Source organism: Vigna unguiculata, chromosome 1 (assembly GCF_004118075.2).
Source record: "Vigna unguiculata cultivar IT97K-499-35 chromosome 1, ASM411807v1, whole genome shotgun sequence".
NCBI classification, from domain to species: domain Eukaryota; kingdom Viridiplantae; phylum Streptophyta; class Magnoliopsida; order Fabales; family Fabaceae; genus Vigna; species Vigna unguiculata.
This window is the reverse complement of record NC_040279.1, coordinates 29,498,580-29,522,484: the sequence shown is the minus strand read 5'-3', so window position 1 is coordinate 29,522,484 and position 23,905 is coordinate 29,498,580. Positions and strand designations below refer to the sequence as shown.

Below are 23,905 nucleotides of genomic sequence, written 5' to 3'. Positions count from 1 at the left end.
CCTTAGAGAATTGTTTTTCGTTTTCTTCAATATTTGGATTATCATGAAGTTTCTCAATTTTAGATGACGTAGATGCATTTTTTTCATCTTCATCACAAGTATTCCTGTTGAAAAAAGAATCAATTCTTTTACTCTTTATCATAATTTTTCTAATATAAATTTGTCAATTCTTTTACAAAAAAATAAAATTATGAATACCCCAAATTAAATCTTAAAAGCAAGACTCAATATTTTAAGAAAACTAATAACTTCTAAATGATTAGCTTCCCTCACCTTAGAGTAGATTCCTAATCTTACTCTTCCCTTACACAACTTCAAAGCCTAAAATAGTTGTATTTACACAAAGAAAAGTTTGATTAACAATTAAAGCATGATTTTATGATCTCTAACAGATAGAGATATGCCTAGAGCATAGAAAAGCCACATACAAGAGGAAAATAAATTGCTTTAAAAAAAGAAGGGAAAAAATGAACTTACTCAAAACAAGAAATTGTTCAGTCCAAAATGTTTATTAACTCTTCAATTTTGTCATAGTGCAATTTGATTTTGAAAATAATAAGAAAATGATGGTAAAAATTGAGATGGAAATAAAATGAGAAAAAAAGACAGAAGCACGAAAGAGAAAAACTAAATAAAAAAATATAAGAAATTATAATAGAAAAAAAAACATGATTTTTAAATTTAAGAAAAATAATTCAAACTAAATTAATATAAATAAAGTAATAATATATAAATATATATTTTTAAAATATATAAAAAATAAAATAAAATAAAAATCAATTAATATAAATAAAATAATAATATATAAATATTATTTTTTAAATAAAAAAAAGGAAAAAAAATGGTTGGGGGAGCCGTGGCTTCCCTCTGTCCTAACGTTGTTCCGCCCCCCCTGCATCAAGAGACCGTGAAATAGAAAGTTAAAGAAAATGAAACATTTAATATCATTACTCATCAAATTAAGCTTAAGTTTTATTTTTATTATGCTCAATAATCTCACCTCGTTTAGAAATTGAGAGTCTAAAGTGATTTAAATATTTTTTTCTCCTTTTACCTTTTGAGATATTTTTTAAAGATAAAATTGTGACGGAGTTTCAGTTTCCAAAAGAGGCAATACTTCGAATAAAAAATGATTGATCCTAACCATATTACTTGATAAACTTAAAATCAGAATATTGACTCCTATGACGAACCATCAGTCCCTTAATGTCTATCCAAAAATATTGAGTATTATTCTATTAATTATACAATTATTTTTTTCGTAATACTTAATTTATGTATATATGTACGTATTTATTAGAAAATAAACAGATAAAACGGAAAACATTTGTTATGATGAAAAACTATTTCATTTATTTATTTATTTTAGGTAAACTTGAGAAGATACACAAAAAAAACAAAGAGAGAATAATTTATTGTATAAATTATGGCATAAGTAACAGTTCTGAATAAGAAAAAAAAGTTTGACTGAGGCAAAGTGTGGTAAAATAGTTGGTCATTAATAACGTGGCAGCTGTAGTAATAGCAACAGTTCAGCATTTATAAGCCATGGCATACTCTATCCTTTTGTACGTACGCCTAATATACTTATTCTTACCAAACAAGAGTACTTAATCACCTACAATTAATTCATTCATATACAACCAGAGTATAATTGTACAATCTTCACAGAAAACTCTGTAGCAACAACAGTGTCTATGCTTCCTCTTATATTAATAATATCATTCAAAAACCTTTTCCATTCTTAACACTAACTTCAAATCATTTCCAAATGTGAAAACATGCAGCAGTTTTTTGAACAAATACATCATGTGCTACTGGGGGAAGCACTATAAGCATAAGTTTGTCATTGCAGAAAAAATTAAGTATGCAAAAACATTATCTGAATACTATTTTGAATATTTAACAAAAAGATAGAGGTAAAATTTGTGCAGCTAAAAGGGGACACAATAAAACAATTTTAGCACAAAAAGAGTATGTGTTGACCAGATCAAGATCCCATCCTTTATTTATATTTCCAAGACTGCTCGAGTGAGTTTGCATTGTAAAATGAGAATCAGTAATTAACTAAACATCATTCTCTGAATCCATGCCCATGTCTTCTGAAAACTTCCCAATATCTATACCCTGCACTTGTCAATCCCTATACTCACCACCAAGGAATAAATTTAACAAACCCTGGGGCTTCAAATTTTTTATCATTACTCTCAAAACCACACACTTTTTGTTCTTTTAAAATACTCATGCACTCTGCTATTCAATGCACCAAATTTTAGTGTAAAAAAATGGAAACCAGTCTATGTTATTAGGTTCTCAATTTCTCCCTATTCTTCTGAAGTTTTCCACTCATCTAATAGGACTGGATGCTAGTATCTGAACAGACAGACTACTACCATTAGTTGTTTCCAAGATATTTAAGAAAAATTCCTTAAAATTTTAATACTGATTGATTGTTTCTAAATATACAAATAGAAAGTTGTAGATGGTAAAATAACATGGATGTTGGCTTTTTTAGAAACCAAAAAGTAGGGAAAGTGTAGTAAAATAGAATATTGTAGTTGTCTAATGATTTCATTTGTATATATAATGGTGTGTTTAAACTTTAAAACAGGCTTTTTCTTGCAATGATAATCACTTGATCACTTCCCTAGTTGTTGTATAACATATTCATCTGACTTGTAACTGGTATTAATGATTAGTCTGACATAAACTATAGGAAATATGAAATGAAAGAATAAATAAAGTTAAGAGAACTACTCAATACTAATGTACAGTCTGGAGAGTCTAATCTTGGAAGAGAGACGGCAGTTAAATATTGCAAGCATGATGATTGAGAGTCACTGTTCGTACAAACTCGTGACATCATTTTCTCTTTCTAAGTTTAATTGAATTCACTGTGCATGATGGTGAAAGATAAATCAGACATGCATATCATACAACTAAAGAAACTGAATACACAGGCCTGTTTCAATACTCAACATCAACCTCTTAGTTTTTCACCACCCAACATTAATATTTTCTGTCCATTCATGGATGAACGGGTCAACAGCAATGAATAGATGTATGGTCAAGTTCATAATAAAGTAATAGATTATCTTTATAATAATAATGAAGGTTTCTTTCCAACCATAGTTATGTTTGAACGGATTTTATTTCAGTATATTAGTAAAACATTTTCACTACCATCCAAATTTAATCAAATGAAACATGATTTCCATATTCTGTTTTGTGGGCGAATATGATAATATATAAAAGAGAAAAAGTGGTGAATGGGGGGAGATAACAGCGATTTTCAGCCATCAATGACCCTTCGGAAAGTCCAAAAATGATGTCACTTTCATCAGTTGCTTTGAGCTTTTGACAGAGACCACAAACTATTAACCATTCTGAGATCATAATTGAGATATTGTCACTTTGTGTTGTGTCCTTTAAATATGTTGGCAGCTACAACATGCACATAAAGCTGAACTTAAATGTATTCACTTTCCTGTGCTGATTTGGAGATTGATAAGAATGAGTTGGATAAGGAATAAGTTGATGCTCAGTGGGCCTATATATGGTCCAATCTTTTTATGGGTCTTAAGCACACTTTCTGAATCATCTCTTTACGCCGCAAAACAATAAGAAGCAAAAGACACACTCAGCAAGTGCAAATTCTTGTTTAGTAGTGGAATCACAAGGATGCTTCTTTGGTTTCCCATTTACAAGTACCATACTCTAGTGTGTTAAGTACCCATGATTACTAGATAATCCCAGATTATTGATTTCACTTACCTCATCCATTTCAAAAATTGAGCCATGTAGTCGTCAAAACATAGCAACAATATGATGATAATAACATATCCTAATTATTATTGGTGTCATAATCCAGAAGGTTATCCATTTTATAAAGCAAGCAAAATATTGTACAGTCAAGATTAACTGTCATTTCTCATTTTATTCAACCATGTGAGTGGGCCAATGATAACGATATCCTCTTAACATTCTAAAACTTTCATTTAATAGTATGTATTTTCTCTATTTTGGAGACGCTACATACTTAAGGTGCAATTTACTGAACTCGTACAACAGAAATAATTCATAGTACAATGGTGATAGCACATTTTCATCTCTGGCCTTAACTCTGAAGTTAAGGACCCAAGTTATGGCATTAACTCTAAATACGACATGGATTATCTAGAAATAAACCTCCAGAACGGTAATGTTGTTGCAAGTGCATAAATAGACAAAATCAAAATAAAGAGGTTGTGGAGTTTTACTAGGCCAAAAGGTTATCCTGATAAATTAAAAAACAATGGATAGTTAAGCATACACTACATGTATAGAATAGAAACATAGAGTAGTCACATTTTGAAATCAAAATAATGAGTATTACGTGAGTAACTCATCATACAATGCTACTTTAAGCTCGTCAAAACGTGATCGTAGATGAAGTCCCTATCTCTGTATGGAAAACTTGGGTCGGGGGAACAAGAGAATAATCTACTGTTTCTTCTCATTCATAGCCTCTAATTCCCCCTTGTTTTTTGATTGAGCAGGGGCGATCTTGGTAGGGTTTGAACGCTCTGACTGTGAGAATTGAATCAAAATTTGCATAAGTGCAGTAACAACTGTCAAACCAAAAGCTGAGAATGCAACACCCTTCCATGAAGATAGTAGTGAAGACCATTGTAGGAACTTTAGAAACCCCGCAACAACCAGACAGGCCCAAGATATCACTACCTGCTCCCAAATTGAAATTCATGGTTCTTTAGGAAAACATCTATAGTATTGACCAAAAATAATGGAAAACATCCACTGGCAAATGGGAGACAGAAGAAAAGAATATCTGACAAATAATAATATGAGACGTCTTGAGAAAGTATCTTACCACAAGAGACTTTATTGGTCGACCAGCATCCTGCAGCTCTTTGTCACTAAAAGTATCCTCAGCCATATGTTTGTCTAATAGAGCATCCTAGTTTTCCAATGGGTAAAAAGGAAAATAAAACCAGTGATATTTTTTAACAGGGAACAATAATATATAGAGAAAATCAACAGTGCAAGTAGGACATTGTGTACATTTTTTTCAAAATTAACCATTAATCATAGTTCTACAGAGTACAAACAATTATAGCACGCTACCAATATGTGGACCCAGAGTGGAGAAAATATTAATAGAAAAAAGTAAGAAGGTTCTTCCAACAAGCACCTTGGCCACGAATATATCTCTACACCATTGAGCAACGGCCTCATCTGTTTCTGGCATTTCCTTCATTAAATGCCGCTTGATGTGAACATGCACCTGTGGAATGAATGTTACAGATCCTGTTCATGAAGTCAACCAAATTAAAGCAAAAGGTAAACGTAATAGAAGCATCCAATCTCTTCAGCATTAACAAAATAGCAAACCTCAAATATTCCAAAAGCCAACCTTCAAAATCCCTAAAAATATCGTGGCTTAACATAGAGATAAAAAAACAAGAATCCTATCAAATTCTTCTGATAGAATTGCAGCAAAATAGAATAGAAAAAAAAAAAAAAATATATATATATATATATATATATATATATATATATATATATATATATATATATATATTATAGCATAAACCACTCTAATCGGTAGCAGTCTAATAGAAAACCAGTAATTTAGAATGATACAATGGAACTTCTCCTTGTCTCATTAATTTTCAGGAATTTGAAAGACCTCGTTCTCTTCCTTCCAATTTCCGTGTCAAATCTTAAGTTACTTTAATAAATTCCCTATCTGCCTTTCTTATCAAATACTAGCTACTGTAGAATTGGGACCCAATCCCCTTCTAACCTCCGCCTCTAATTCTAACTTAACATAGACCCTTTTAAAACAGAGGTTTACTAACATCCTCCTACTTTCCCTGAACCCCAGACTCGTTATCTTAATGTGCTTTTCCCAAGTAGTTACAGAAATATCCAGGTATTAAGACCAATATGCAAGTGTCAAAGTCAACCAATTAAACTTGGACTAAATATTAACTATTAAGCACATTAAAGACACCCACGGAGCAAGGAAATCATTCATTTTATGCTATCTGAAATTCCAATTTTTGATCCCACAAGTTAATATCAGCAGTTACATTCACATCAGAGATTAGTGTAGCACAGTAAACTTACCGAGAGCATAGGGACTACTGAGTTTAAAGAAAGGGAAAGTCAATAAAATCATAAATGTGCTATTTGTTGACGGGGGAATAACAATTGTGTCTGATATGTGGAAATTGTAGGACAGGCTTTTTTATTGCACTGAGAAAGTCATGGAACAAAGTCGATCTTGAATTTGGGTTAGCCCTAACTTAACTCTAAAATATAGCTCATGAGGTGAGGTCATGAGGATTGCTCAAGCTCTCATAAGCTCTACTCTTTGCCATATGTCAATGTGGGGATGACAGCAGATTAGGATCAGGATAACTTTGTTTAATCATTATGTACCTTTGTTATTTGAGGAGTTGATATAAGTATGGAGAAAGTTTTTCACTTATTTTCATCTCTCCTCTCCGTCTATATATTTTATAATATGTTTCAGTTGAATTAATGAGGAAAAATATCATTATTCTCCCTACTTTCTATTATGATATTCAACGACAGTTACATAATATAGGCAGAGAAAAAAATGATGGGAACTTAAGATGAAGCTATTTATAAATCTTCATCTTGATTGCCTTACCACTGAAGGTTGCCCTTTGAAGAGTCTTAGCATTGTAGGAGCAGGGGAATTCTTGGGGACAGCTACTGTTACATCATAAATGGCAGGAACAAATGAGCGCATATGACTTACTGCAGAAACAAAACCCTGAAAGAAACAAAACAACCGTAAATATTAGACAATAAATATTACAGTGTAAAAATAGAATTACTTTCCTAATTCTTGTTGAGTTAATAAATGGGAGAGCTAACAAACAGGTTACATATCTTCTGGGGTAAAGAAATAATGTGGTCCTTTCAAAATCAGAATTTAGTATCGGTATATCTACGGGTGACAATATCCCCTTAAATGTAGAGAGATTCCTATTCTGTATGGATCCAAATTCTAAAATGTTCTCTTGGCCCCAGTTGTAACTCTTTTTTGTTAGAAACAATGTAAATAGGGTAGCTATGGTATGATTTTATGTTGTATATTATTATCTAATCACAGTAAATAGGGTAATTGTAAACAGTTGTATTTATGAGCGTATGACTTAATATAAATAATGTCCACCACTCAGTAATTGGCATACAGATTCCATAATGCCTATTGGCTTCATTCTTTTTCCCTCTCTACATTTTCTTTTGATAGATTATAAGACAGCTGAATTGCATGGCTCTTGTTCGTGTGAAGCAAACAAACCCTAGATGTAATTCCTTGGTCACATTTTTTTGTTTTGTTTGATTTCTATACCATTCTAACCTGTTTTCCACAAAAGAAAATCCAAACAGTTTCTTTCTTGGGTTTTCTCTGATGCACATCTAAATCAAAGTCCATATTCCCAAAGGTACTGTTCAAAGCAAAGCACCTACCTTAGGGGCCACCCAAAAATATCTAAACTTTACCCAATGGAACCATAACCCTTATCCCGCACAGAATCATAGAGGGCCCCTTCGTCCAATTTTGTTAAGGCATAATTTACATGAGATAAAAAAGAGACAGCAACCCACTACACGTGATGTTCACAACTCAGACAAACACTAATTAAATTTAAAAAACTAAATAGAACTAATTTACTATTCTTATTGGTCACAAATCTATAGAATTTAAATATCCTGTCTTTGGCTACATCTCTAGGTCAATCTCCGTAGTCTTCAAAACAAATTAAACTATGCCCACATGAACCTAGCAAGTGGTTTGAATGAGCCTTTTTACGACCCATACCAGCTAGAGTGATATCCACATGATAATGAGCAGTAGAAGTGTAATATAATTTCATCAGCAATACTGCTAAGATTTGCAAGTCTGTAATTGCCGCTAACACAGATTAACACAGTGTAGCTTCCAATCCATGAAAGAAAAGGCAACAGAAGGAAGAAAGCAGAAAATTTATATAACTCACCTTAGTTCTTGGAATTAAAACATTTCTAGGGACAGGCAATCCAGTGGAAGTTGCATATTCCTGAGCAGCTAACAGTTTGGCCTGTGTAAAGCGTGTTCCTTCTACGAAGAGAGCTAACCAAAAGGGAAGAGGATAATCACTCAGTCGTTGGATGCCTAACTGCAGATATGATAACAAAATATTCAAATGAGATTCCCAAATGAAATCAAACAGCTAATGCACCGAGAGAGAAAATCTATAGCCATTGAATGTATTGCTGCATAAGTAAGAAATAAGAACACATCAGTTTGACAGCACAAGCATGTATCCCGTATCTTGTGAGCATAAAAACATAAACTAATTAAATTTTAGCATATCATACCCTTAATGTGCTTTCATCCTTAGCCCAACTTCTCTCCAGAAAAAGATACTCAGAAAACCACATTGACCAGCCAATGACCTGCATAAGTACAACTTAGCCTCTAAGAGTAGTACGAATAAACTAAGCCCACTAGAGATAATTATGGACATCAAGTTGATACAAACTTATGCAAACCAAAAGGGTAATTCACGCAATATAACAGTAAAATGATGAATAATATGTATTGTTGATGATACGGAAGGAAAAAATGCAGTGGAGAAACTTCCACGACTACAGAGTTCAGCTCCTCACGCAGAGAAAGGTATTCTTCCTCCCATCCTCAACAACCTCTTTCCCTCAAATAACCAAATTCTCTCACATCATCCTTCCCTCGTTTTCTCTCCCCACCTACCATTCCAAAAAAATTTCCTATTCCTGCTGACATACATTTTCCACATTTTGGGCCTATTCAGCTGGGCCTCCACATTTTTGAGGGCCTATCACAAAACCCAACAAGTTTAAAATATCATTGGACCCAAGGGACTAGAAAGACAATATCTTCTCTTCAGTCATGAGAAGAACAGGGCGGAAAGGGGCTCTTCATCAAAGAATTGCAGACATGTCAAACAAAATGAGGATATGAAGCAAATTCAATACTGATATTCTACGTTGCTTCACCAATATGTATCAATCAAGTATCCAAACCTACAAAGCACCAATACTTTTATTTGTTTCACATATCAACTATATTTTTGGATACTTCACCAACACATGTTGGTAAAATGTCCAAGCTTTTAATGCATTTATATCCATTACAACTATAAGAAAAGTACATATAATATAGAAACATATAAACATTGTTTTTCATATACCAAAGAGGAAATGGTTCTCTACGATTTTTTTTTAAAAAGTAATGACATTGACAATGTTATATACCTATGCTCATAATAAAGTAATTTATGATGACAATGATATAAAAATTTTAATTTTGGCACAAATTCTAAAATGATTTCAACTTGAATGTGCACAATTGCATATATATATATATATATATATATATATATATATATATATATATATATATATATATATATATATATATATATATATATATATATATATATATATATACATATACATATATATGTATATACATATGTATATACATATATATGTATATACATATGTATATACATATATATGTATATACATATATGTATATACATATATGTATATACATATATGTATATACATATATGTATATATATATATATATATATATATTCATTACATTTATGAATTTTACACATTTTTAAATATGCATCTTATTATTTTAGAATAACCTTATTGTCATATTGAATATGCATTGTATCTTTTACGTGAAATATTCAAGCAAGCTAAACCCTAAACTTGAAAGAAGGGTTGTCAACCGTGGCGGAACTTGAACAAAAATGTTAGGACACCAAATTATATTTGTTATATATAAATTATTTTTTCTAATTAAAAAAAGTTTTTATTTCCTCAAATCATTTTTTCTATTGTCAAATTTTAAAATGCTTCCCCAAATCATGTTCTAAAGCATTTTCAAATCAATTATATGTAACTTTAAGAACCTTATAGAGTTGTTTTTCATTTTCTTCAATTTTTGGATTCTCATGAAATATCTCAAATTTAGATTACGTAGATGCATCTATTTTCAATTTCATCACGAGTCTTCTTCTTGAAAAAAGAATAAATTCTTTTACTCTTTACCATAATATTTCTAATATAAATTTGTCACCTTTCACCTATTTAGGAAAAGATAAAATTATGAATATCCCAAATTAAATCTTAAAAACAAGACTCAATATTTTAAGAAAACTAATAACTTCTAAATGATTAGCTTCCCGACCTTAGAGTAGATTCCTAGTCTTGTTCTTCCCTTACACAACTTCAAAGCCTAAAATAGCTTTATATACACACAGAAGAGTTTGATCAACAATTAGAGTATGATTTTATGATCTCTAATCGATAGATATATGCCTAGAGCATAGAAAAGCCACGTACAAGAGAAAAATATATTGCTTTAGAAAAAAATTATAAAAAATGAACTTACTCAAAAGAAGAAATTGTTCGGTCCAAAATGTTCCTTAACTCCTCAATTTTGCCGTGGAACAATTTAATTTTGAAAATAATAAGAAATTGATGGTAAAAATTGAGATATAAATAAGAGGAGAGAAAGAGATGGAGGCATAAAAGAGAGACACCAAATAAAGAAGTAAAAAAATTATAATAGAAAGAGAAAACATAGTTTTTAAATTTTAAAAAAACTTTTCTAAACTAAATTAATATAAATAAAATAATAATATATAAATATATTTTTAAAAAATATATAAAAAATAAAAGATGAAGAAAAACGTTGGGGCTCCCCTGTCAATGCAATGGTCCGCCACTGGTTGTCAACAACATCCTTTTTGTGGTGATGTTGGCAGGTCAACACCGTCGAAGGATGGCATGTGACTCACATGCACCAGAGATTGCGACAGCACATGTGGCATTGAATGGCCATGATTCATTGGAGATGAGCAGTTAATTAGGAGGCACTCCTCCTGGTGTACTGACCAACCCAATGAGCAGCAACAACAAACAGAAGCAGCAAAAACAGAGTCCTCAAGATCAAGAGCTCTAGTACCAACTAGAAAGAAAAGAACTGAATATATTTGTGTGTTCGAAATACAAGCTCTAATCCCATTTTATAGGCTAATGCTAGGAAATGGGAAAACTTACCATAAAAAGGGAAATAGAGGAAGTAGGGAAAAAATCAATCTATCCTAATAATAACAAATATACAAGATTTTATTCTATTTACAAGAATAATATAAGCCAAAATTATTCCCAAGAAGGAGACTAAAAAATGAGATATTGTGCTTCCAAGAAGGTTTAATGTATACCAGAAAGCTTATAACTGATGTTACGAAAATATGAGATAAAGTGGCAATATAAAAGAGAATTGGATGCTACTGTTTCCAAAAATTAAGATCCTCTAAATGCAGAGTGCACTATAGGTGATTTCTTCATAATGACTAATTAAATTCATTTTGAAAGTAAAAGTCACAAGCATATACCGGCAGAAACTTTGAAGATTTCTTCATCACAGCTAGAGTGCTGCCAAGGCAACCTGAACGCTGTTGAATGATATGGAATAACCAATCAGCAGTTGAAGCAAAAAATAAATAAATATGTCACGAAAATTTTAGGATAGCAAATCAAAGATTAGCATATTTTATTATAGAATAACAGATGCACTAGTAACCCTAAAATGTGTCCCTTTGTCTTAGTATCACACAATATCAGACAATCCAAAATAATTAATAAAATAAATTTCTTGTAGTAATACACGAGTGTGAATTAGTTTTAATTTGCTTTCATTGATGAGGTGGAAAATATCAAACCATAGACGAAATTCACCTGAGCTGAAACCCATCCAACAAGCCAATCAATATCACTTCTGTGATTGCTTATCACAAGCGCATGCTCTTTACCTGATTATACAAAACAGAATTAAATTATTCCACGTAAGCAAATGTTAACCCGAGAAGATCCCCCTTTTTCCTTTGTAGACGATAAGAATACATGCACAACACATTAAGAAAAAAGAGAGAGTAAGAGTGTCAAGCTAAATGCATAGGCTAACAAAAGACTTACCCATTAAACGAAAGGTTTCATGATCTGTGAATATTTGGACCTAGAGCCAGAAAGTTCCAAATGTGAGAATAAATTATATGAAATGCAACCGAGTAAACTATTAAAATACAGTTCATAAATTAATTATTTTCAAATAACCAATTTTATTTATTTGATAACATCAGACTTTCTGAAAGTATTAAAACGACACAACTGATCGAGAGAGATATTCCATATGGTATGGTAGCAATCAGCCAACCACCAAACTCATTAGATTCTTTTGAAAGAAACTGATTTGAAAAGTAGCTCTTTGGAGAATAATCCAAATGGGTTAATCTCTCCAACTGATCTGGTGATACAACAATAGAGAAAGGCAATATCCCCGTCCACAAAAAATTATTTAAAATCAAGAAATTTGTAAGCAAGGAAGGAAAGGCTTTATTTCACAAGAAAAAGTTCTGTCTATGAATAACAAACACAGATTTTTGTTTTGAATAAAAAATTTAATTAAAAATAGAGAAGAAAGAAAATTACAAGTTAAACTAAATCATATCTTGTAATTAGCAATACTCAGTCACTCTCTGAATCTTTACTTCGTTCATAGTCTTTTTCATCCAGCTGGACTGGTAGAAAAAGCGGGAAAGTTTAATCTAGTAAAAAAGGGAGGGAGATAACAAATCCTTCTAATATTCACCAATCATATGGATTATAGAGCTATGCATGTCACCGTTGGATCTTCCCTCAACTTTTAGATCCAAAAAATCTAAATATCTAAATACCCTTTCAGTAGTGCATGCATACAACCACCAATGGTTAAATGAAATAAACATCTCATTCCAATCATTCCAAGCCCAAGAAAAACCTGAGAAAAAAAAGGCAACTATCTCCAAAATTTCTAGCTCTGCCAATTGCAGCTCAAAGAATTAATGGAAAGTGGTTGTTTCCTTTGCTCTATTACTTTGCTAGTATAAAATAAACACCTGCTAGACTTGCTTGATTGAGTTGGAAGTCTATTCATGTCATACATTTTTTTTTGTTTAAGCTAAAAACATGTAAGCATGAGATAAGCTTTACTTATTTAGAACCTTTTTGTTCAGAAGGTATTTTTAGATTTATGAAAACACACTAAAACAGCTATTTTTGAGGTCTTCATTATTTTGTTCGTGAATATAAAACATTTTGATTGAAATATAGAAGAAAAGCATCAACAAAATAGCCCTAATTTTGAAACTAAGTTAGCTTTTAGTACTGGAAAGTAAAAACCAATGGAAGCAGTTTTATTTCTCACTGAAACATATGCAACATTGTAAAGCCCATAAAATATTGTTCCTTGCAAGTCACATACACAAGGTAGCCAGATTGTCCAGGTTTAATTATGCAACACCCATCCAAGTAGAGGGAAGAGATGATTACGCTAAACAGCTATTTATCTTTACAGGTTTTTAGGAAAGAAATGTACTATGCGAATAATATAGAGGCCCACTTCCGTATCTTCAAGAATACCACATAGAGCAAGTAAAACAAATTACAGTGGTGGATGACTAACTAAATTTGAAGACAATAATAGTCCCAAAAGTGGTTGAAGTGAAAGGGAGGGAGAGATAGGTGTGGGTTTTAGTACCCACCAATAAAAACTAATATATTAACAACTAATGTTTGGCCATTCAAAAAATAGTGCCCAAAAAAGACCTGTTTGCATAAATCTTGTCGCATTAGTTAAAAATTACCCAGAAAAATTAAAATCATTTTTTAAAGAAGTTAAATGAGGGAATGTCCATGAATCCTATATATAATGTAGTTTTAACGTATGGGGAAGCTTAATTTATTTTATCTTTTTATTCCTATAAGTGTTTATTGAGAAATTTATCCGAACAGGAGTAAAGAAAAATATAGAAAACTTAGATCTAGATAAACACCTTAACTCCTGCCCACCAATCAATAAGCCAAACAAGCTCCAGCCACAACAGTTCCGCTACAACCCGGTTGATCCGTCGGTACAAATTCTTCGACACCGGCCTTAATACAACATAGCATATCGCCTGACACAAATTAATCAAGAGATGAAACAGATTAATCGAAGCAACTCAACATATTTCTTAGTACTTCTTCTTTTTTTCATTTCCTTTACAATTTCATTTGTTGCACGAAATACAAAACTTATTTTGAACTGTTGGTTTGCAGTAATGATGAACAAAGTAACAAGAATAGCGTTAGCATCACCCTCTAAGACACACTTCCCCAATCAAACTTTACCAAAAATTATAACCTTGTTAAATGAGAATGAGAAGTGGAATATGTAAGGACTCAAGAAGAGAAAAATTCAACACAAAAGACCAGTTCATTAGATGGAACAGCCTCGAAACTCCTGACTATCAAGTAGCTCATTTTGTCAATGTGGGACTCCAAACATAGAACCCACTACAGTTATTTCAACCAATAACAAGGAAAGTTTCCAAAAGAGTGCGAAAGACAGTGTGCGTTATCATTTCTCAGTAATGAAATGTTCGAAATACTTCTTCCACTCCATCAGTAGAAAACTCGTGTATGAGTTAAGAAAAAGTTCCGAGACATTGGTGGAACCTCCCATTTGAAAAAAAGAACCTTTTTCGATACATTCGAGAAAGAAAGAGAAGAGAAGAGAAGAGATATATGAAGTGAAAAGGGGAAAAGAGAAACCTGAATGAGATTGACAAGGAGGCCGGAGGCGAAGAAGAGGAGACCCAATGGCACGACAACAGCTGCTGCAGCAATAGCCATGCACAGCAGAACGCAGCAGATAGATAGAGAGAGAGAAAAAGGGAATGAATGAGGAATGAATGAGTGAGTGATGAAAATGATTTGTGAATGTGTTGGATTTGGCGATTCAGATTTGATTTGGGAAGTGAGAACAGAGAAAGTGTGGTGAATGGAATGGACGTGGTGGTTCCCTTTTTCCCTCTTTGTATTTGCGAAAGAAGAGTGAGGTAAGTTTCCGTTCCCACTTTCCACCGATTTAATTAACTGCTTCACCTGTGCACTGTATCTTCTTCGTCGCCATTGCTTTTTCTTTCTTTCTTCTTTTTCCTCATAAATGCCTTCCTTCTATTTTTACAATGGATAAATATCTTCTTTTTTACACTATCATCAAACTATAAATAATTATAATTATAAGGGTTAAATACGTTTTTGTCCCTCAAGTTTTAGTGAATTTTGGAATTAGTCCCTCATCAAAACTTTATATCAATTTAGTCATTAATCTTTTAAAATGCGTGAATTTAGTCATTTTAACCAAATTTTGTTAAGTTTATATGACGTTTCAAGCACATTTTATGATAGTATTTAAGTTAACATTGAAGCAAAAATGTGTCAAACAGTGTAAATAATTTAAATATTATCATGAAATGCGTTTGAAACGTCAAATAAACTTAATAAAATTTAAATTTGGTTAAAATGACTAGATTCATGCATTTTGAAAGATGAAGGACTAAATTGGTCAAAAGTTTTGATGAAGGACTAATTCCAAATTTCGCTGAAACTTGAGGGACCAAAAACATATTTAACCCTAATTATAATAGTTAATTTTAAAAGATATATTGAATATATATATATATATATATATATATATATATATATATATATTGAGTCTTTAAACTCCAATAAAAATTAATTTATTCTTGTTCTAAATTTTAATACAGTTTAGATAAATATATTAGATAAATATAGTTTTTTTAACTAAAATAAGCTTTGAAATTAAATTAAATTTAAAATATATTTTTAACATGGTATCAGATTATTTGGTTAGAGTTTATTCTAGTGAAATTTAATTTATTTTAGTGAAATTTATTATTTGTTGATTTTTTTTCTACCTGACTATCGATTCACTCATCAATGATTTAGTCTTATGTTTAATATGTAAATATCTTAGCGTGAAAGATGTGTTGAAAGTCTCATATCGATTAAAGATAAGACAAATTTATATTATATAAGTGGATATAAACCTTAAGTCGATTTTATAAAATTAAATTAAATATATCATTTCTTGAGATATTAACCTAAAACATTATTTAATAAAAAAATAACTATATCGATTCATTTATAAAAATTATAATCTAAAATGTATAAAGTTTGCAACAAGACGAATTATACTTTTCAAACTATAAATATATTTAACTCATAAAAAAATAAAAGATAAAAATAGTACCAGACGGTGTCAAATTTGTAATTGTACATATGTACCCATCGTCAATATAGTTAGTAGGAATGTTATGGGATGAATGAATTGAAAGTATTAAATTTGGTTGGCCAACTAATTTAGTTTTAAAATTATTTTGGTGAGTCGGTGAAGCATTTGAAGTAAATGGCAACTTCCACCCACCCTTACCCTTCTATTTATTTATGCAACGATGAAGGATGTAACTTCCATGGACTTTCTATATCTTTCTTTCGCTTCAAGTTAACTAACTCTATAAACAACAAAACTGGTGTTATTTTGCTACTCTAAACTTCTTACTTTTATCACAACAAACGATCACATTATTTTTAAGGTTCTTAGTAGTTTTTCTTTAACAAAAAATTTATAATTGTGATAATAATTATTCTTTTTTACCTGTTACTAAAACAGATACTTTTAAAACAGAAAATAATTTCTTATTTTTGTAATTCTGAAATTTATTTAAATATCCACTATCTTAAAATAAATTATTGTCGATAAATTTCGAAGCTTTTATAAAACCTAAACATTAAATGTTTCATCATAAATATCATACCCACTTTGCAATACCCTAAGGCCAAAAAGAAAATAAAAAATGATAAATAATTTTGAATAAAAGATATCCTTCCATCAAAGTAAGAGGGATGTGGTTAATTTGAAAATAATTTAACTTATTTAAAACAATTACTGTAGTAAAATAACGATTGAAAGATGTCACTATAATATTTTTTATTAAGATATATCGAACTCTAACATTATTAAGTTCAAAACTACAGGAAACCTAGTTCAAAACACATTCCCAAAATTTTGTTAAAAATGTTTAGTATTATGTTGAAAAGAACAAAATAGATTAACAGGATTTAGGTAGCCAAGGCTTCAACTTGTTATTATAAATGTTTCAACCTATATGGCCCTTTCAAGACGTGGATCATTTGGCCCTTTTCTCTTTGGGACCTTAAATTTTATCTAAAGAATGAGTTTAACAATGTAATATTGCTAGGTCAAATAGTTTAATATAATTCTGTAAATATAAATTTTTTATTATAATATAATATAATATGCGAAATTTTAATTATAATATATATATGGGTTGTTAACTTTATAATAATTATTTATGTTATATATATATATATATATATATGATTAATTGTTGTATCTGAAGTATTGTCATTTCGCTGAATATTTATTCTTATATAATGTTTAATTTTGATAAGACTTTTGACTCGTATTTGAATTTTTTCCAACAATAGCTCATAAGGTCTCTCTACACACATCACATGTATTATATATTTTAACAAATATAAATTATTTGTGTGATTAAACCTACTATTTCAAAATAATAATTATTTTTTTGTTATCCATGTGAGTGGAATATAAATGGATTTTAAGTCTAATTCAACCTCACAAATCCGATAGCTTGTAAGATAAAGATTATATCTATTTATATATTATGAATTAATCTTACGGCTTTCAACATATATTATTATAAATTTATTTGATGATATAAATATAAATATAAACAATTTTTTACTTAAAGTGGATAAATTGAATAAGGCTAAACTTATCGTGGGTTACATGTAAAATTATTTTATTTATTTATTGTGATTAATAATTACAATTTAGTAGCAGTGTTAATGATTTAAGTTCATAATTAATCTTTTGAATTTTAACCTTTTAAAGAAACATGGGGACCATCTCCACCCAACTCTACTATACTAATTTGGTGTGGTGGGTCAAGCAAAACCAGTAATGAATAAAAAAATATCAATTTAACTCGTTACATTGTGACAAAATTGATGCATCAATCCAGAAAACCATAATCACTTTATCATATTTATCTTCACTTGCTCATATTAATATTTACTCATTAATGATTAAGGATTTCTTCACACAAAAAAGAAAAACAGAGATCATGATTAAAAAGACAAACCCACTAAAAATTACCAATCACATTATTTAATAAAATCAATCATAGACAAAGTCATATACACTTTTTATCAACAACATGGTTATAAAAAATACTCAAAACATTTTTCTAGATTATACAATTCTAAAAAGATTTTTAAAATTTGGAAGATAAAAAAAAGTTTATTTCGTTTTTTAGACATTAAAAATCTAATTAATAAATTTGTTATCAAAAGAATATGTTATTCAACTCATTTTCCCAGATTTTTAAATTTTAATTTTTTATACTTTATAATTTTATTACTTTCAAAATAATTTTAAAAATTGGCATCACACTTTTAAACATTTTCTAATACACTTTCTATTGTTGACTAAAATTTATGGTCTCTTTTCTTTTATTTAATGAGTGTTATCCAGATTTTATATTTTTCAAGAAACAAATTCAGTTTTAGAATTACAAGATGTGTGTTGTCTGCACTTATCAAATAATCATTATTAATTAAATATTTTGTTTTCTGAAATATTCCTAAGATTATTAACTTTATTGTTAAACCAATCTTATAACTTCTAATGACAAAGTGATTATAATTTAAAATAAATTAAAAAAGTGATAAAAGTTTTGTTTTGTATGTTAAAATCAATTTTTAAATATCGGATATTATATCCTGTATGCGTATATTGTTACAATTTTAAATACATTCTCAATTTGAACTTTTAATTTTTCCTAAATTTAAAACAGCACATGAAATTTAAAAGCAAAACAATAGTAACTAAGTTAATACGTGGAACAGGTTGAACCAATTAAAATAGAAATTACAACCTAAATTTCTCAAAGGAAAAATATATTAATTTTTTTTTCAATCATAAAGGAGAAATGTATACAATAAACTCCTTTATTTGTATTTTTTTTTAAATGATTTTTAATAAAATGAAATATAAATCTCATAAACTTCTTAAATAAGTGATTTATTTGAATAAAATTATTTTAGTTTAAACAAATTTATCCACTATTTGTCTCTAATTTATTCACTTCGTTTAATTATTTTCTTAATTTCAGTTTCTTTCTCCTAATTCTTACAGTTTGCTAATGAAAAAGGACATAATAATAATAATAAAAGAGAGTCAAGAAGAAAGAAGGAGAAAGTCCCCAACGGTCGAAATTATTTAAAACATCCTATTCCTACACGAACGTAAATGTCATGTTCTAACGTCCAAACGTTACACAATCGTTAATCCTAATTAACCATATACAAAAGGCCACACCTTCTTCTGCTTATTCCACTATCTTCTTCTTCTTCTTCTTCTTCTGAGCTTTCTCCTGCAACAAAATACTGGAACCTTCACATTTCCAACAATTTTTCCACCCTCTTCTTCCTTTCCATTTTGCAATTCTAATTCATTTCTCTAACTACTATTTCTGGCTTTAACTTTTCAGATTCAGATGGAACCAGACAACATTGACTGGGACAACATCGATTCTACGTTCGCCCTAGATGACACGTACGAGAACTTTGACGCGCCTATGTGGGTCGATCTCTCTGCTTTTGATGACTCTCTCGTTGATGATGAAGCCTGGTTCTGCACTCGCGGTGAGGCTCTTTACGAGGGTGTATGTGGAATTTCCTTTCTCGCTTTTTCTTTCCCTCTTGCTCAGTTGTTTCTTTTCCACTCGCAGATTGCAAGCATCCCAAAACCGCTGAAGATTTTCTTAAACGCAGTTCCAAGGTGGCATCCTCAATTCTTGTTTCTTGTATTCTATTGGATTGTTCAATAACTTAATATGTGGATTAGTTTTTCGTAATGATGAACTAATTTTGTTTTCCTCTTTCTTTTGTCGAGCAGGTTAAGCATTCAAGATTTGCATCCTTTTCTGAAATTCTCCCCTTCAGAGACAGACACCGAAGGTACCGAATCCTATGAGAAAGGGATTTAAGAAATTTGGCTAAAATTGATTTTAGCATCTACATTTTAATCTTATAGTCTGAATTTGAGTGGCTTTTATAAGGTCTGGATCAAAATCACCACATTTCAGAAGAAGACTAAAAGATCAACTTTTTAGGAATTACTGATGCGTATGATAGTAACCTGACTTTTTTTATGGTTCTTGTGTTAGGGGAAAGTCTTCATTTGTGGAAAGTGCTAAAGCAAAGTATAGTGAAAGATCTAGAAGACCAAGCTGTTCTGGAAAGCTTGATGAAGACAGTGAGAATAGGAATCCAAACTTTACAGCTCCGCTACCCAGTGGAAGTAGGAGCAGCAAGTTAAAGAAGCCATTGATGAAGACGAATGATGCAAATCCAAATCCAAAACAGGTGAATACTGTTCCAGAGGAGTGTCCTGTGAAAAGTCACCGAAAAAATCAACTGAAGAGTACTTTCTCTGCACAAAATTTGTTGGGTGGCCGAGAGATTCTTAGTCAGATCAGTGGGTTCTGCTCTGAATTGAAGAGGCTGGCAAGAGGGGGGAAGAAAGGGACAACTGAGAAAGGTGGAAGTTCAAGTGGTGAGGTGTCAGAAGAGGTGAAGGAAAGTGTGGTACAAAAGGAAAGGGTACCTCTGTTTGTGGTCAACAACTCTTAATATTGAAGATCAAGTATTGAAGATCAAGTAACCAAGCTTGATCTGTTATATAGGAATTTTTTTCAGCATTTTTTTGGTATTGAAAAGGTTATAATTGTAGCATAGGATTTGAATTTCGTTTACGATTCCATTACATACAATTTTGACAGTGTAAATGGTGCTTAGTTAAGCATTTCAAATTTTCAATTGGATTTTGAGAGTTAGTGTAATAAAGTTCATGCCTGGGCTAGACTTTCTTCTTGTCGGGGCTGAAGTTCATGATTATCATGAGAAAATATAGTTTTGTTTATTTTGAAGTTTGAGGATTGTGTTTGATATTCCCATTGAATAGATGGTTCTTTGATGCTAGACCACAAAATTATCTCGACATGTACCTTTTAAACATTAAAAACAACAAACTTTTTAGTGCTTTCGTGTGTACTTTCTATACTTGATGTAGAAACTTTGATGTAAAATTTCCATTGGTGTATTTTGACCTTTTAAGAGACGTTTTTTTTTTATGGGAGAGAAGATAAACCAAGTACATTAATTTGTTTATAGATACTCGATATTGCATAATGGAGAGATTAAGTATATACCAAATACAAATAATTGCTTTGGTAAATTTTAATCCATAATTTATGTATACGATAGGATAGACTATCAACATGTCCTGCTTTAAAATAAGGAAATAAATTCTCAGACTAATAATTTAGTTTAAATAAATAAATAAACTAGTTATTATTTTGTCCGTAATAGAGTCTATATATGTAGCCTTACAATTTCTACATCATTTGTATAAAAGTATCACCTCCACTGTTCATCGTCTGACATCCTATTTAACAGAATAATTTTAATAAATAAAATATCACTATCTCATAATAAAATAGAGCAAATAACAGAAAGTATATCAGAATTTAACTATTACAGTCATCCCAAGATGCTCAAAAGAGCAATAACTAACAAGTCTAAACTACACAACAACATTTTCATTGTCTTGATGATCATCAGGGATCTTCACATATGCTCACACTAACATTTGGTGATCATTGCAAAAAGAAAAACACAAAAAGGAAACAAACACAGCAAAATTAACTCACAAAGCTTTCACTCAATTAGACACCCAACTGACTCTTAACGCAATATCCAAATTATGCCCTTGATATAGAATTCTAAGGAAGTATGCATTTGCATTGATTGCTAAACTCTGCAGAGTCTGGCCACAAGGGGTTATCACCCAATCAATCACAAGGTTAATTCCAATATGTCTCAAGCTCAAACACCTCCCAAGACTAGGATCTCATGTCACTCTTACCACATAATCATTCTACTCTACGTGAGTGTGAGTGATTATTAGAGTTCATAATATCTTCCTTATCTAGACATCTAATATATCAAGGCATCACTAACCACACCACCAAGAATTTTCCTTGAAACTCTTTTACCATCAACATTCCACATGCTATATCAGAATAATTATCATCACAAACTAAACACATCAAGTACAGGTCAGAAAATGCCACATCATTCATGCATAGCTTCATACATCATATTTTTAACATTAACTCAGTCAATCACAAGTTAAAGTTAAGAAATTAAAATTTTGCAATAATTCTTGTTTAAGCTAGATTGATCTCGTTTAAGCTATAAATTCTCACTTAAGGTAGACTGATCTCGCTTAAGCTCAAATTCGAACATAGAGCAAAGTGAAATTCTGTTATTCTCGCTTAAGCTAAACTAATCTCGCTTAAGTTAGAAATTCTTGCTTAAGCTAAAAATTCTTGCTTAAGCTAAAAATTCTCACTTAAGCTAGAATAGCAGATTTTCACTAGTTTCAAATTGCAAAAACCCAAAATTTCAAACAACAAAACTAAAAAAACACAACCACGAACATCAAACCAACATTTTAAGCACGAGTCAAAACCAAAAACATGCAAGACACTAAAAAAAAGTTTTAAAGCCCTAACTTTCCTTACCTTGACTGGGAGTTAAACTTGAGGGGGGAAAACACTAACAGAAAGAGCACCACAACTCTAGAAGCAACTATAGGGCTGAAAAAGAACATGAACACAAAAACGAAGATGAGGTTCTAAGGAAGAACTCATGACAAAACCAATGAACAAAGTTGGAAAAGGAGAAAAACGAAAATTTGAACTCAACTTACATGAAAAAAAGACATTTCCACTAGCTGTGAGGAAGGTTTCGCAGCTGCCCTAGCACAACTTTGCTTCAGAAGGAGAAGAAAGAAAAGAAGGTGAACTATTTTTGAAAAAAGACAGAATGAAAGAAGTGAGTGTGAATAGGTGAAACGAGTACCGAGGAAAACAAGTGGGCTGATCTTGGACCTCTACTAAAGTCAAATCAAAAAAACTTTACAAACACAAGTGGGCTTTACACATCCAACCATAAGCCTGTTTTTTTAACATTGAATGGAATAAGGATCTTTAAAATAAAATCGATAAAAAAAATAAAATTAACCGAAAACCAATTCATAAAGAAAAAAAAACTGATTGAAGTCGATAATTTTTTGATTAGTTTGGAATTTTTTTTATCTACAATAGAACGAATCGCTTCAATTTGCGGATTGATACTTCTCAATTAAAATTGAAATCAAATATTTAAATATTTATCTATTATTTAAGTTATATATTAAAAATTATATATGTGACAGTAAAATCTGATATGTTTAACTTGGTTCCTACTTAAATATCTATTAGAAGAATAAACAATATGTTTTACATATAAATTAGGTGGACAAAAATTTGTTTCGAATAGGTAGATGTTACTTTAGTAGTCTTGAGAGAGAAAAATAGTAAAGCACAATAAAAGAAAATTGGGGATGGAATATAGTAAATGACTGGAAGATTTGATAAGTTACTAACAGATAAATCACAGTTATATAGTATTTATATCACAATATATAAATACATATAATTACATACAAGTAAATACATTTTTTTTTCCTTTGTTGTAACCTTTTCATAAAAAACAGTTAAGCAAATTATTTAATATTATACATCATATTAAATAAAATAAATATATAATTACAGTGGGCTAGATAATAAAATTATTAATCATGATATAACATTAGACTAACTTATAAAAAAAATGAAATCGCATGTCATTTAAAATTTAGAAAGAGATTAGTCAATATATCAAACAAGACAGAAAGGAGTGGGTTTCATAAAATCAATCACAGGTCAAATTT

The 23,905-nt window shown here is 30.6% G+C and overlaps 2 protein-coding genes and 1 long non-coding RNA gene across 3 annotated transcripts; 1 reads left to right on the top strand and 2 right to left on the bottom strand.

Moving 5' to 3' along the window:
- Positions 1 to 4,220: 4,220 nt before the first annotated feature.
- On the bottom strand, positions 4,221 to 15,098 carry LOC114163012 (1-acyl-sn-glycerol-3-phosphate acyltransferase 2-like). The gene is made up of 11 exons (XM_028047059.1): positions 14,722 to 15,098; positions 13,962 to 14,084; positions 12,067 to 12,106; positions 11,830 to 11,903; positions 11,487 to 11,546; positions 8,404 to 8,481; positions 8,043 to 8,201; positions 6,683 to 6,808; positions 5,192 to 5,284; positions 4,871 to 4,957; positions 4,221 to 4,722 (listed from the first exon to the last, which is right to left on the bottom strand). The coding sequence occupies exons 1-11, from the start codon at positions 14,800 to 14,802 to the stop codon at positions 4,483 to 4,485; spliced, it is 1,161 nt and encodes a 386-aa protein (XP_027902860.1). The 5' UTR covers positions 14,803 to 15,098; the 3' UTR covers positions 4,221 to 4,482.
- A 4,244-nt stretch (positions 15,099 to 19,342) lies between these two features.
- LOC114179629 lies at positions 19,343 to 20,931 on the top strand. Its single transcript, XM_028066045.1, has 4 exons — positions 19,343 to 19,728; positions 19,815 to 19,864; positions 19,982 to 20,043; positions 20,253 to 20,931. Exons 1-4 carry the CDS (start codon positions 19,581 to 19,583, stop codon positions 20,716 to 20,718), a joined length of 726 nt encoding a protein of 241 aa, XP_027921846.1. The 5' UTR covers positions 19,343 to 19,580; the 3' UTR covers positions 20,719 to 20,931.
- A 490-nt stretch (positions 20,932 to 21,421) lies between these two features.
- Positions 21,422 to 22,966, bottom strand: LOC114169071. Its single transcript, XR_003600896.1, has 3 exons — positions 22,862 to 22,966; positions 22,674 to 22,748; positions 21,422 to 21,532 (listed from the first exon to the last, which is right to left on the bottom strand). It is a non-coding gene; the product is annotated as an uncharacterized LOC114169071 (long non-coding RNA).
- Positions 22,967 to 23,905: the final 939 nt, after the last annotated feature.